Below are 14,910 nucleotides of genomic sequence, written 5' to 3'. Positions count from 1 at the left end.
TCTGCAGAAAGGGAAAAGCCTTGTGGCTGTACAGGATGCCAATCACCATCGTGGCCCCAAGTCAGGAGCCCTCAGAGATCTGCCCCAACTTTCTGACAGGCAGTTCAGATCTTAGCACAGCTTTACAAACCCTTCTCTCTGCTCTGTGCACTTCCCCCTGGCTCCAGGCCCGTGGAATAGTTTGCAGAGCCATTCCAAACACAGAGCTGTTCTTCCCTGCCAGACATTAACACTTGAGGGTGTGGTTCCACTCCAGGAGGGATCATCTCAGCAACATGGAACTGCACAGATACTCTCCCCTCCCCAGCCTCACTCCTCGTGCTAGAGCCTGACCTGGCTGGGGACAGCAGGGCCCAAACATCTGGGCTGCCTGGCACAGAGCTGATCTCCAAAATACACCTGGAGAGTGTGTCAGAGGTTCAGAGATCACCCATCCTGAGGTGGGACACCTTGACCTGTGCTGCTCTGTAGCCCAACCTGCTATTCCTGCCCTGGGTGCTCCCCAAGCTCTGCCAACGTGCTAAACCTCTCTGGGGAGTAGCTGGACTGGTTGGTGCTTCTGGAATACTTCTGTGGCCTCTCCTCCTTCTCCTTACCCCATCCTACACATTCAGCCACTCCAACCTTTCTGTCCCTATCAGTGATCCCATCAATTGCCAATTCCTAAACTTTGCCTTGAGGCAAAACTGGAGATGAGCTGGTGAGAGTGGATTCATTAGGGACCAAGCTGAGAACTTTCCACCTTACCCTGAGTGGTGAGGAGTTTGGGGGCTCAGGGGGTTAGGTACAGCCTGTCATTAACAGTGCTGGGGACAGCAGGGGCTCCCCAAAAAGCTTGTGCTCCTCTCCTCTGCTGTCAGCACCCTGAATCAGGTGTCTCCACGCTGTTCTTGGAGGTGTATTTGGTCCTTCCTATAAGTGTTGCAAGTGTGGATGTACTGGAGTTCAACAATCCAACCTCAAATCCCCTCCAGCCATCCAAGCCTCACTGGGGTGTCCCTAACTTGGGACCAGGCTCTCAGGACCCTCAAACTGCTTCCAGCTCTCACAGACACCTTTATGCTTAAGGAAAATTACAAACCATCCTGTAATTCTAAGGCTTGTCCTCATCCCTTTCTTGCACCTTACCCAGAAGTGAATTCCTGTGTCTGTCTTTATGCTGACAAGGGGAAAAACACAAACCAAAAAAACCACACTACATATTTTTCCTCCATCCTGAACACTCACATACAATTTGTTTCTGCTTCTTCACAAGTATAAAATAACCTTGGAACATGCAAATCATAGAATCTAACTGTGCAAGCTTTACAGTACTCACTTCAAGATTATTGTAATGTGCTGATCAGGGCAAGTGATAGGAAAACAGAGATTGCACAAAGATGCTGAACAGAGCACTGCAACAACCCCAAACACTTCTCTCCCCAAAAAGCAGGAGAAATCCAGGGTTCCTTCCCCTCCACAGACAAAAACACAGCAAACTTAGGAAGCTGAACCCAACCTTACAAAGAAAACAGCTCCAAAACTTCAGCTCCCCTCCAGCCCCAGAAATACCAACCAGACACACCACCCCGAGCTCAGAGCTTACTTTGCTGAAGCAGAATCTGCCACAGGAGGAGTTTTGCTAGTTGCTCCATTCCTCAGCTCCTCTGTGCTTTCGGCTCTCTTCAAAAACAACTTCAAGACTTTTTTTTTTTTTTGGTCTGTAACTGCAAAACACTATGACCTCATTAATTTACATCCAGCAAGCTGTGGACAGCAGCTCATACTCTGCAGTTACTCCACCTCCAGCTCCCCACTCCGCTCTCCCCTCTGCTCTCACTCCACCTCCTTCCCTTCCCTCACCCTGTCTGCACTATCCCTGCAGCCTCTCTCCTCCTTCCCCTCCCTCTGGGACCTTCTGCTCTGCCCCTGGCTTTGATGTGAAAGTTTTCTCGGGTCCCACACAGCTCTGGGCTGGCGAAACAATCCTTCTCCCTCCCCCTAGGGATGGAACTGATTTTCCTTGTGCTTTACTTGATCCAGCTGTTCCCTCCTTTGCTTGACTCTCATCCAGCTTTCTGCTGGAGACTGGATTGATTCTCTTGCCTTCAATGGGGTTTTGATCTTGGTCTCCTCATCTGGTTTCACTTCAAGATCAATTCTCCAAAGACAACCTAGAAAACAAGATTTACTCTGCCCTGTGATTTGTAAGCAAGAGCTTAATAGCAGCTACACCAGCAAAGGGATAATAAGGCCTAACAACTTAATCCATGCAGGTGACAGAATTAGCCAAAAGACTTTTAATACAGGACTTGCTGGAAAATTGCAATGGGTATAAAGTCAGGAAATGGTGTTGCTGCTGCCAATGTATGTCAGAAACCAAAACAGGGTGACTTTTCCTGCTTGTTTGCATCCTGTTGTTAGATTATTGTCATTTGCAGTGAACACCATTTAGTGGATTTCACTCTAAAATCCAATTAGTCATCAAGTGGCCAATGCTGGGGAAAGGGAATTAAAGTTTATGGTTCTTAAATGTCCATCTGTAAATACATGGCCATAATAAGTATCTGTGGGACTCTCCCAAGAGAGCTCACAAACACAAGGCCTTCCCATGGCATCCATGGAGATAATCTTCATTGCCCCACTTGAATTTTTCCTTCTGACATTTTTCTGTTTCTCTGCTATACCAGGAGATGGATTATCCTCTACCCCAGAGGGGGAAATGCATCAGGAAAGAGAAGGGCATGATAATTATAACACAAACCAAACTAAACATCTAAGTAATTATATACTGCAACAAGGGAAACTTTGGGAACATCCAGACTAGATCAGAGCTGTACCTAGTCCAGGATGCTGTGTCCAGCAGAAGACAGAAAGAGACACTTCCAGGGAAATTCCAAGAAACTGGAGCTATCATTATTAATAGGTTAAAGGTTGTTTTTTGCACCTTTCTCCCTCCTAGCTCTGGCACTGCAGAGGTTACTGCCTGATTCTTGCATGACTTGTGGGAGGGAGGCAGATTGCTGTGGTTGCTGCTGTCATGAACTGGATATTTCCTGACTGAAAGAAGCCAAGTCCAGGCTGAACTCACTGAAGTCTCCTGAAGAAAATCACCCACTGCAAGGGAAGAGCAACAGCTTCCCAAAGAGGCACACAGGAGGCTGTTTTGCAGATCTTTGCCCTTTCCTCACACCAGTTCTGCAGTGTCTCTAGTCAGCTCTGCCTTCCTAGAGCTTTGCTACTCCAGAGTTCCTGGAAAAGCAGCTGTGTCAACATTTTGCCCAGTCAGGAGCTGAATTAACTAGATTCTCCATGGAGGCTGATCTGACTGCGTTCCTTAGCCTTTCTCCTTCCTCACTCCCAGAGGAATTTGGGGTTTGACTCTCTCAAGAAGCATCCCTTGGCTGCCCACTGCCTCCTACACAGCTGTCCACCCTGACCACAGATCCTGCCTGAACAAAGCAACACCATCCACACAAGGGAAAGGGACATTCCTGCACCATCCCAAGTGGGCTCTGCACCTGCCACCCTCAGCACAGGGCAGGCTAGCAGGAGGAGAAAGGCTCCCTTGTTTCCAGAGTCATCCCTATTTCAGAGACAAAACCTATGGCAATAGAAAATAGAGATTTCACCTCTATTTCAGGCCTGAAATGTGACTCAGGTGGAAGAAGAGCCGTGCCAAAAACCTCTGGATTAGCTTGTGGGAAGCAATACTGGGCAAGTCTTGTCTTCCAAGAAGTTTCCTCTTCCCCATCTCTTCCATTTTACCATATTTGTTTCCAAGCTGCACTGAAAGACTCCCAATAAATCTGAATTGATGATCACCAAGCAGAAAAACTGAGCAAGTATTGGCTCAGGAAGGTCTGATGCCAAGAGGAACTCTCCATCCTTTATTACCATTAACCCTGGGAAGGAGGTCTAGAAGTGGCCACTTCCACAGTCATAAATCCATGTATTAGTGAGGAATTCCAGGATTAATGCTCTGTTGACACAAATTACAGTGTGTTGCTTTATGGGCATCAACCCTCCATGCTTATTACCAACCACTTCTTTAGATCTTCTGTAAATACAGGACCCAGAGTGCTGGGCCATGATCAAAGGAGAGGAGAAAATACCTACCCACGGGAAGAAGGATCATTCCTAGCACTGCAAAGCAGTAGGGAATGCTACAGCTTGGGAATGAAGAGTAAATAATGAATGCATTTCCTGGGAGTTTTCATTTGCTTGCAAAGCTTTTCTCACTGAAATCAATCTCTCAGCTGCAATGGATGCACAAACCTGAAATAATCCAACTTACAGCAAGAACTGTGAACTAAAGGACAGAGCTGAAACCCAACCACAATGACAGGGATGCAAGTGAAGCCTGTCATTACCCCAGGGATGTAACAAGCTGGGCACCTCTCAGACCCAGAATTACCATGGTTGTTCCCCAGCCATAAACACTAAAGCCCCTGATTTGCCTTCTCTGAGGAACATATCCAGAATGACAAGTTGAAGGCCTGGCCAGATGGTTTTCTGCTCTGTTTTATTTCACTGGAGTCCATTGTAATCACCAGCCTGTGCTGGAGCCTCCAAACCAGCTGCTGAGGCAAACACCAGCCTGGTGGATGAGGAGGTCAGAGCTCTGACAGCCTTTGTGCTGGGGATGTGTGCAGGGATAGCATGGCAATAACCAGTAACACCCCTGGGACAAGCAGAGAAAGGGAGTCACAGTGAGGGTCTAAGCTATACCCAAGCACTCCTGAATCACGGATAGCATGGCAATAACCAGTAACACCTCTGGGACAAGCAGAGAAAGAGAGTCACAGTGAGGGTCTAAGCTATGCCCAAGCACTCCTGAATCACAGAAACACTGAGGTTGGAAAAGACCTCTGAGATCATCAAGTCCAACCTGTGACCCATCACCACCACAACTAGACCAGAGCATCAAGTGCCATGTCCAGTTATTCCTTGGACACCTCCAGGGATGGTAACTCCACCACCTCCCTGGGCAGCACATTCCAATGCCTGACAACCCTTTCCATGAAGAAATTCCTCCTGGTGTCCAACCTGAACCTCCCCTGCTGCAGCTTGAGGCTTCATTGTGAAGCAAAACAAGAGTGTTGCTCAAGAAGAGCAAATGTTCTGGAGAACTGACCTTTGCAGGCAATTCCTCAGCTTGTTCCTGTCTTGGATCCACCTGGAAAGCTCTAATTCGCTAAGTGCCCAAGGCATTGGAGCATAAATTAATCAATGTGAATGCTCAGGTATGCAAGGGATTTAGTGGGATGGAATGCTAAGAGGTTTCTCATCTGCTTAACATGCTGAGCTGTGCAGATTGCCTGGGGGAGACCTGGGTATCCACATCTTCCTGGGGGAGACTTGGGTATACACAAATGAGGAGTTAAACTGCAGCATCCAAGCAAACTGCTCCAACTGAGTGGATTATGAAGTGTGTTTGTGTGTCCTTCCAGCACTGCTGTCCTCGCACCAGGTCAGACAGCTCTGTCTGCTCCCTGTGCCATGAGGCATCTCTGTGGCTCTGGCCATCCAGCACCACTGGATGGCACAAGATTTAAACCCCTTTGGCTGGAAAGCAGCTTCAGATTCCTGGGATTCATCTCAAAACCATTAATAGAAACCAGTTATAAAAACAGAGAAATTGCCCAGGAAACCAACACAGATTTACTTTTTTTTTTCTTCTCTCCAGACAGAAGTTACCCCCAAAAAAACCCAAAAACAACCCACTGACCAAGGAGAAAGGGGAAAACAACAGGAAAAAGTAACTAGGAATGGAAAGGCACACAAAGAAACAAACCTGGGATGGAAAGAGACACAAAAAGCACCTCACTGACATCCACAAAACAGGTGTGAAGTTTAACATTTTTGGCACGAAGTGAAAATCTGGAAAATCAGTTCTCTAGATAAATAATTTTATTTTAGTTGAAAAAAATTAGTTAATTTAAAGTAACTTGCTATGATTCCTTCAATTTCGATGTCTTTAAAAATTAGACAAGCTAAAAACACATTAAATGTGCTTTTCTGCTCCCTCATTCATGTGTGGAAAGCTCTTGGTGGTAGCACATTTGTGTCAGTCCCACGAGCTCCATGCACAGCTCAGGCAGCAATTCTGGGAGGAAAAGTTTGTAGTCTAAACAGACAGGAGCAGGAGGGAGAGACTTGGGACACAAGAGGAAATGACTCACCCAAATTCACAGAGCAGAGCAGTGGCAGAGGCAGGAGGAGAGCCCAGAGCAGCTGCAGAGCAGCCTGAGGTACCTCAGTAGTGGGGGGCAGAGTGGCTGGAGAGCAGCCAGGCAGGAAGGGACCTGGGAGTTTGGATGGACAGGGAGCTGAACAGGAGCCTGAGACAGAAGTGTGTCCAGCCTGTGACACAGGACTGAGTCACTCCCATGTGGTTCTGCAGCATCTTAGCCTTTCCAAATGCACACTGAATCCACCAGGCTCTGCTCTAGGGGTCAGATCCCAGCCCTGGTCCAATTTGGCAGCTGGCAGACAGCACCAAGATGCAGGAGGAAATGGTTGAGGGATCAAATCACCACTTTGAACTCTGCTCAGCCACTCTGTTTGCCTGCAGAAATGTGAGGGAGAGCAGCAGCTCAGAGCTGGGACATTCCACCTGGCTCCCACTCACTCACTTGCTGAATTCCAGAAGGGCAGACCTGGGTCTCACCTTTCCCAACACTCCTGTGGAAAGAAGAGACCTGCACTTTCACACTTTCTCAACCCAGACCTCAAGGCACTTTCCATGGAAGCTGTTCATCCTCCACAAGGAAAGCAGGTTGTGAGGAAGGGAGGGGAGAAGTAACTGGACCAAGGGCCACTGAAGAGCATCCAGAAATCCTGCATCACTCTCCCACTCCCACGGCCTTGAGCAGACTAAACACACCACAGTCCTGACTAACCATGAGCAGAGCACAAATAGAACCTCACTCCTTCCATCCCCACCACAGGCAGGTGACATCCATGCAGAGCTGCTGGTTGTAGTGCCCAAACTGGATGAGGGACACTCACCAACACTAAGCTGACAGTGCACAGAGGTTACAGCCTCTTCAGGCCCTGACTGCACTCAAGAAGGCCCTAAATTATTCTGTGATTCTTGTCTCTCCTTCCTCAAAGACAAGAACATTTCAGGAGGAATTTCTTCGTGGAAAGGGTTGTTAAACATTGGAAGGGGCTGTCCAGGAAGGTGGTGGAGTGATGGTGAAGGTGTTCAGGAAACAACTGGACGTGGCACTCAGTGCTCTGCTCTAGTTGACAAGGTGGTGATGATCTCAGAAGTCTTTTCCAACATGAATGATTCTATGACATCATCCAGGTCTGAGCCTAAAAGCACTTAGAAGGAGGCAGGAGGAGGAGAAGATTCACACGTGGCTTTGACACCAGCATTGCTATTTCTGTCTGTTCCCCACAGTGACCTGCTCAGCTCCCACAACAGAACAAATTCAAAGCAGTGATCACCCACCAGCAGAGCCTTTCCCAGAGTAGTTCCCCCACCACCTCACACACACACACAGAGGCAGCACTAGGTCAGGATCCTCTAACCTGGGAGAAGCTGAAGCCACAAGTGCCCACAGCACTACTGATTTGTGTGAGGAACAAGAATGTTTTGGGAGCAGACACATAGTGAGAGCTGCACTTTGTGTCCCCTGTCTGCCCATCAGCACTGGGCCTCAAACCACATCTCTGGGGCTCTCTGCACATGGGAACAGTGCTCTGGGATCAGGAGCTTTGAAGGGAAACTCCATTCCTCACCCTAATTGCAGCCCATGTGCTGCACCCGCCTACAGTAATTCAGCAGTGGCATTTCAGGCACAGTTTACATAGTGAGAGCTGCACTTTGTGTCCCCTGTCTGCCCATCAGCACTGGGCCTCAAACCACATCTCTGGGGCTCTCTGCACATGGGAACAGTGCTCTGGGATCAGGAGCTTTGAAGGGAAACTCCATTCCTCACCCTAATTGCAGCCCATGTGCTGCACCCGCCTACAGTAATTCAGCAGTGGCATTTCAGGCACAGTTTCTTATTTTGAGAAATGACTGTTAAAGAGTAGAAAAATTCTTAGGTTGGCTCTGAAAAGGGTGCTCAAAGGTGCCTCCCTGAGCTTTAGTGTTTACCTCAGGTTTGCATTTAAAACTAAAATACTCTGGGTGAAAGGAGGTTGCAATATAATCCTGCTGCTAGATTTAGACACACCAACATGGAGCCTGGCCAACTTTTAAGGGTAGCCCACACAACTGGTGTATTTATTTGTTCAGGATCAATCCAAGAGGATTCTGGAAACCATAAAGTCTAAAAAAAGCTTTTAAAAAAAAGTAGGGTGCTGCTTGCTTTGCCTCCTTTAGAGATGAAGTGAGAGCTCCCAGTCCCAGGGACAACACATGTGGCAATGCATATTCCTCCATCAGTGCCAAGTGGAGCTGCTCAGGTGGTTTTGCCCTGGCAGCTCTGCTCCAGAGGTAGCTGTTCCTGCACTGAAAGCTGTTTTTGTTTGCTCCCCTTCCCCAGCTCCATGATTAGAATCCCTCCAGGAGAAGGTGCTGCACCCAAGGCATAGAGATGGTTATTTTCCACTCACTTTCTTTTCACACTAACAGGTTTTTACACAGATTACACCGAGAAAAAAATCCTTTCCTGTCTTCCCTTCCCCATGGGATGATGTTCTCAGAAAGTAGGACACATTCAGCTCTGTCCTACCTTCCTAGGGACCTGCAGAAGTCCTCAGAGGTGTCAGGATGCCAACACCACCACAGCCCATTCTCCCACATCACAGTGGAATGAGGCACAGAGATGCCCACTCAGACCTAGGGAAAGCAACAAGAAAAGACCTTAAGCAGCAGCAGCATCTCCTGGGCAGAGACTCAAACAGGATGAGTGGTCAGGGCTGCTAAGCCTGGGTGAGCAGTCACAGATTTTGCCCTCAGGATGTACCTGCTGATCCTGCTGCTGGGCAGAGTCCAGCTGGATGTTCCATCCTGGGCTGGCTCAGTGCTGACAGCAGTGAAATGCTGTGTCTGACTCAAGAGCACCCAGGGACTGGGCTGGTGAGTAATGTGGTGCTGCTCACACACACTTTGCTGACTGTAACTCTTGGAGTTTCTTCTACGCCTCTTTTTTTTTTTTCCCATTTGGCACCTTCTTCTAAGGCTGCTTATCCTTCAGCTTTAACCAGTTCCTCACTGGCTGGTGATAAAGCTCAGCCAGAGGCATGAACTATTAATCCCCTTAAAATAAACCTCACAAATTCCAAGCTATTAGCTGTGTACCTGCTGTGCTGACTCCTTGCTCAGGACTCCACATCCTTGTCCCAACACCAATCACTCTGCAAGTGGAAGTGGGACTGAAGTGCTCCAAGTGCTGAGGCTCCAGGAGTGTTTGTTCCACACACCAAAGGCAATGACACTCCTCAGCACAAGACCTGCCTGAGCAGCACCGAGTGAACAACCTAATTTTTAACCAATATTTCATGTTATTTTTCCACTTTTAAACAACATTTTAGCCACACTTCCCAAGGAAACAAGGCACAGGCAGTTTTATGGTCCCACTGCCCATTCGACCTCCTTCTTCTTCCCATTATTTTGAAACAAAACAGGAAACTTCAGCTAAATTTGAGAGGGTAAGTCTTGGGTTTATAGTTTCTAGTGCCCATGCAGTGAGCAAGACTGAAAAATTCATCCTTATTTCAGGGATTTGACGCAAAAGTGATGTATCAGAGGGTTTTCTTGAACTCTCTGACTCACAGAACTCCTTGTTTCAGTTTTGTCCCTCTATTTCCTAGGGCAAGGCAAGCAAGAACGGATCTTTCCACAGGAAAACCAGCACACTGTGCTTGCTCAGACCTAGCTCAGTTGTCTATAAGAGCTACAGTTATTGATAGTTTATTTATTTGTTTAAAAATCAGTGGGAAAAACAAAAGGCACTTTTCAAACCCATTTCAGCTCTGCTCCAGGTTGGGTACAGAGTGCTGTTATTTTTGGAGATTAACTGCTGAGGCTCAGCCCAAATGAACCCAAACCAGGATGTTTTCACAGCCACAACAGCAATGCCAACAGCAGAGCAGCATGAAAGGGGAAAAGAAAAGATGCCAGTTCAGGTAGCCACAGGTGCTGTTTGCAGGATCAGGTGAGATCACTTTCAGCCAGGTTTTCACCCAGTGGAAACAAGGATGGGCTATTCAATCTGGAAGACCTGGATTAGGGATCAGACCCACTGAAGCAGAACTGGCTTCAGGATTTGAGGAGGACCAAGTCAGAGCTACTGGAGCCAAAGTACATACACCAAGGTGTTGACAGTGCCTGTTTAAGGTGGGGATTAGCTCACCAGAGTCAAGGCACACACTGTTTCTGCTCAGGAGTTACTGGGCAAAGGTTGTCAGGTCCTATTAATCCCCTGAAAAGGGTTTTGTACACTAGATGCTCAGAAACTTTCCCTGACATGGGCTAATATACTTTTTTAAGACTTAACTAATGGAAGAACAACAGTTCCTACAATTAAGACATAGTTTTATAGTATGTTAAGGCTAGACTTTCCCTTTTCCCATGACAAACTCAAACATGAGTTGAATAGAATTAACTTGAAGTGAGCCAAAACTACATGAGACAATTCCCAGTTCCTGTGGAGAACTGAGCAATGGGTGCCACAGAGCTAAAAAAATCTCTTCCACAGATCCCAGACCAGCAAAGGTGCTCGTGCATGAAGAGACAAAGCCAAATTGCTGAGCTGCTGCAATTTATACACATGAATATGTATATCTAAGAATGAATATACATGAACCACAAAATGGCTTGGGTTGGAAGGGACATACCAAGTGTTTCTACTCTCCACCCATTTGGGCTGCAATACTTAGTACCAAAGGGATAAACCTTCCTCATTTGCACTGAAATGCAGAGGTTGCTGCCTTGATGGAAAGTTAATTGAAGCTAATTTTCCACTCCCCATCAGCATCATCAAGCTGCTTCTGCCTAACTTCTACAAAGCTCTTGTCCATTGCTGCACCTCATCTCTGCCACTGTGGAGCACTAAGTAATCATCTAACTATGCAAAGCACTGGCAGCTGATCCAGGTTTTTGCATCCCTGTGCCAAGCAAACCTACCTTGGATTGTGTCAGAGCACACAACAGTGAGGAGAAAGCAGCAGGAAGCAGTTCTGTTGTGTTACTCCCTCTCCCATAGAGTCAGGCCTCATTCCCAGCTGTTACTTGTAAGCTATATTGGATTAATTTGTGTGGCTGTTATTTGGTTTCCAAAAGCATCTCAAACACTTCAGTTATCCATGCTGATGCAACTCAACACCACAGTTCCTAGACAAGACTCCTGAAAACACAGTCCAAGGATCAGGGATATAACCATGAGAGAAACTGGGGTCATACCCCTGTTTTGAGGCATCTTTGCAGTCCAATTACTGACACCAAATCACCATCCTGCTGGCTGTCTCCAATCTGTAAGAGCATGAATTTGTCCACCAACCTCCTGCTGACCTTCAATCATTTCCAAACAGCACAGAAAAATAATGACAGATAAACCTTCAAGTCTTATTCTGAAAATCAAAACCCTCAAACCTTTCCTGTCTGCAGCCTTTGTTACCACAGCTACATAGGCACAGCCACATATTTCACCACGTGTGTAGACGTGTTGGTATGAACGTGTTTTGGAGAGGAACTGCAGCTCCTAACAAAGCTTTGTGAGTAGGATATCATGTACTCATGGCTCCCTCTACAGAACAACAGCTGCAGCTTTCATCTCTCTGAGTCTCTTTAGCAAAGGGAGAGTTTAAAACTGCTTCCTGTGGTCAAGAGAGTTAAAGTTAGTTCATACAGCTCGGGTGTGTAACATCTCCTGGGTGCCACCTAAGACAGAGTCTTTGCAGCATCTGCCACAGGAAAATAGAAAGGCTGAGAGATGTTAGGAAGAAATTCTTCCCTGTCAGGGTGGTGAGACACTGGGACAGGTTGCCCGCAGAAGCTGTGGCTGCTCCATCCCTGGGAGTGTTCCAGGCCAGGTTGGATGGGGCTTGGAACAACCTGGGACAGTGGAAAGTATCCTTGCCCATGGCAGAGGGTGGAACAGGATGATCTTTAAGCTCCTTCCAACCCAAACCATTCTGTGATTCTAAGCTTTGAGGTACTCCAGTAAAAAGAAGTACAGCATTTGTAGGACTAGCACTAAGTGCCATGGATGGTTTCCAGACACTTCTGCAAATGCCACAGTAGTTCCAGACTTCTACCCCTGGGTGTGTAATTATGTCTAATAGATGTAAAAGTAATGACCATTCTTGGCAGGCTACAATTTGGACTCCTTGGAAAACACAGCATTTAATAATCTCCTTGGCTTCACGGAGACTTGCACTGCAGCACACAAGTACCCAAACCTGACAGGATCACTGCCACAAGAGTTCACCTGCACTGGCACCTCATAAGGAACTGAATGATTAGGCTTTGCAATTCCCTCTGTTTCAATCATGCAGAACCAGCTGGTTACATCAGGGTTGTCTTGGGCACAAAAGCTCTGAGGTTCTACTGATACCAAGACCTGGATGTTCTGTATGACAGGGATCAACTGTAGAAAAAAATAGCAATTTTTTATTAGCACAAAATAGAACACAGAAAATAAATGTGCCTTTAAGGATGTTCATGCAATGCCTAAGGCACATGCACACCAAGGCTTCAGATAAAGCTTTTGCAGACACATTCTGTGGGATGATGATCCAGTTCCTATTTGCCATAACTCTTAGAAATCACAAACTTTGCCACAAAAATGCTATGGAATTATGCAATATTGAAAAGAACTTTTCCTAACTATGACTTATATACAATCAGAAGAATTCTTTGACAGATCTCATCTCCCACAGCTGATTTTTTTACAGCAGATTGTTCAGTCTAATATTAAACAACTTCAGAAATTCAGCTGCAGCCCAAGACACTCAGACACACAACTGGGGCAGCACAGGACTGCACAGAGCCACTAGACAAGAACTCACACCACCTCCCTGGGGGAAGAGCTTTGTCCTTGGAAAACTCCTCCTTGCTGATTTCATCACACTCAGAAAAAGGTTACATATAATCCATCTACTTAGATATTGTTTAATGACAAGCACAGGTCAAAACTCATTTCAGGTGTTCTTATCTCCTGGAGCTTTTCAGGAATATCTTGGGGGTCTGCCAGCCTGCAGGAGGGTTCTTCAAACCAGCTCTTTTCCAGATGCGCTCCAAATCCTTCTCAAACTTTACCTAAGGGAGAAAAGAAATGGTACCAGAGCTCAGCAGCAACACTCAGGGGTTCCCTCACAGCCACTGCTTGATGGGAAATGAAGATGAAACCAACCTGATACAACACAGACACATGAATTCATCTTGCACACAAACACTAAAATTGTTCTCCATTAACCACATGTTATTGTCATGGAGGGAAAATTACACCTAGTAACTACCACATACACGTTTACAATCCCAGGATCACTAAGGTTGGAAAAGATCTCTGAGACCATCAAGTCTAACCTGTGACCCATCACCACCTTGTCAGCTAGAGCAGAGCACTCACTGAGTGCCATGTCCAGTCATTCCTTGGACACCTCCAGGGATGGTAACTCCACCACCTCCCTGGGCAGTTCCAATGCCTGAGAATCCCTTTGGTGAAGAAATTCCTCCCAATGTCCAACCTGAATCTCCCCTGGCACAGCTTGAGGCCAAACACTGAATTCCTTCAGGTTCTCCAAAGCTGCTGCCATTTTCCCCCAAATCAATTCCACCTGAAAACATCATCCAACACCCAAGAGAGCCTGGTTTGGTGAGCAACACATTTCTCCCAAAGAATCCTCCCTCCTCTGAGCTCACCTGACGCCTCTTCTTGCGTCCCTCCTTTATCCTCCTCCGGATGAACTTCCTCCTCTTGAGCAGCTTCTTGTACTTGTGCCGATTCATCTTCCTCCTGCGAATCTTCAGGACATTCTTGCACTGCACAGGGTTGCCCACTGCTCCTCCTCCTTCTCCCACAGCCTCTCCCCCAGCCAGTGAGGGACACTCATATTGCTGCGAGGGCTCATGGCCTTCCTTCTCCTCCTCCTCAGCACCTTCTGCTCTGGGCAGGGAGTACCTCACTGTCAGCCAGCTCTCCAGGGGGCTGATGGAGAGCTTCCTGGGAACCAGGATCTCCTCCAGTTCAGGGTCCAGAGTGTGCCAGTGCTGAGGGTGAGTCCCACTGGTGTTTGGGGGCTGAGTGCTATAGCGTGCAGACAGGGAGCGACAGCACAGGAAGGAGGACACTGACCTGGGCAGCAGGTGGCCTTGGGGGAGAAAAGAACTTCACTTAAGAGGCAGAATTGTCCAGCAGAGCAGCTCTGCTCAGCTCTGAAAGCAGCAGACAGCTCTGGGCAGAGTCATCTCATAAAGGAAACTGCTTACAAAAGTGATGTTGTAATGACAAAAGCAAAGGAACCTTTAAAGTGTGAATTACATTGCTAAAAACACATCATACTTCAGTGTGTGAAGTGCCCAAGTCACCCTGTTAGAGGAGGGTGGAGGTTCTCCTTCACTCAGCAACGTGAGCTAGTGCAAGGTGTCCCTGCCCATAGACCTGGATGAGCTTTAAAGTCCTTCCAACCTTCCAATAGATCAGAGACATAATTCAGTAACCACTGAGTCAACAACAGCCTCCTCACTCCTTGCTGGAAAAGCAACTTCTGGGAGCTTAATTACCCCAGGGAAAAAAACAAACAACAACCAAACTAGGCCACCCAACACCCTTTTACCTGCAATTCTCGAAGCCTTCAGTAAGTGGGAACTCAGCTGTGCTATTAACATCTTGTTCCACTGTTCACTGGCAGAGCCAGCAACGACTGTTAAAATAAGACCATCCAGCCAATGAGACAAACACGCAGCTTAAAACCCCTTTCATTTAACCCCGAATGACCTGCTGAGACACCTAAGGCGCCTCCTCG

The 14,910-nt window shown here is 47.2% G+C and overlaps 2 protein-coding genes across 2 annotated transcripts in view; both read right to left on the bottom strand.

The window, feature by feature from the left end:
* The window catches only part of MXRA8 (matrix-remodelling associated 8), a 15,222-nt gene extending 13,536 nt beyond the window's left edge, over window positions 1–1,686 (bottom strand). The window contains exon 1 of the mRNA XM_009069744.1: window positions 1,586–1,686. Within this exon, the coding sequence (XP_009067992.1) occupies window positions 1,586–1,634 (49 nt within the window). The 5' untranslated portion in view covers window positions 1,635–1,686. The remainder of the gene's footprint in view (window positions 1–1,585) is intronic.
* An 11,410-nt stretch (window positions 1,687–13,096) lies between these two features.
* On the bottom strand, window positions 13,097–14,803 carry AURKAIP1 (aurora kinase A interacting protein 1). Its single transcript, XM_009069743.1, has 3 exons — window positions 14,722–14,803; window positions 13,808–14,256; window positions 13,097–13,204 (listed from the first exon to the last, which is right to left on the bottom strand). Exons 1-3 carry the CDS (start codon window positions 14,771–14,773, stop codon window positions 13,097–13,099), a joined length of 609 nt encoding a protein of 202 aa, XP_009067991.1. The 5' UTR covers window positions 14,774–14,803.
* Between the last annotated feature and the right edge of the window lie 107 nt (window positions 14,804–14,910).

Source organism: Acanthisitta chloris, unplaced genomic scaffold, assembly GCF_000695815.1.
Source record: "Acanthisitta chloris isolate BGI_N310 unplaced genomic scaffold, ASM69581v1 scaffold22702, whole genome shotgun sequence".
In the NCBI taxonomy this organism is placed as follows: Eukaryota; Metazoa; Chordata; class Aves; order Passeriformes; family Acanthisittidae; genus Acanthisitta; species Acanthisitta chloris.
This window is presented reverse-complemented; position numbering and strand designations above follow the sequence as displayed.

Bases quoted from the DNA above. Each gene is read 5' to 3' on its own strand.
- AURKAIP1 (XM_009069743.1), bottom strand. From the start codon at position 14,773: ATGTTAATAGCACAGCTGAGTTCCCACTTACTGAAGGCTTCGAGAATT. The intron at 14,257-14,721 runs GTAAAAGGGTGT...TTCTCCCCCAAG, and splicing joins GAAGGCTTCGAGAATTGCAG to GCCACCTGCTGCCCAGGTCA. The intron at 13,205-13,807 runs GTGAGCTCAGAG...TTTCTCCCTTAG, and splicing joins GACGCAAGAAGAGGCGTCAG to GTAAAGTTTGAGAAGGATTT.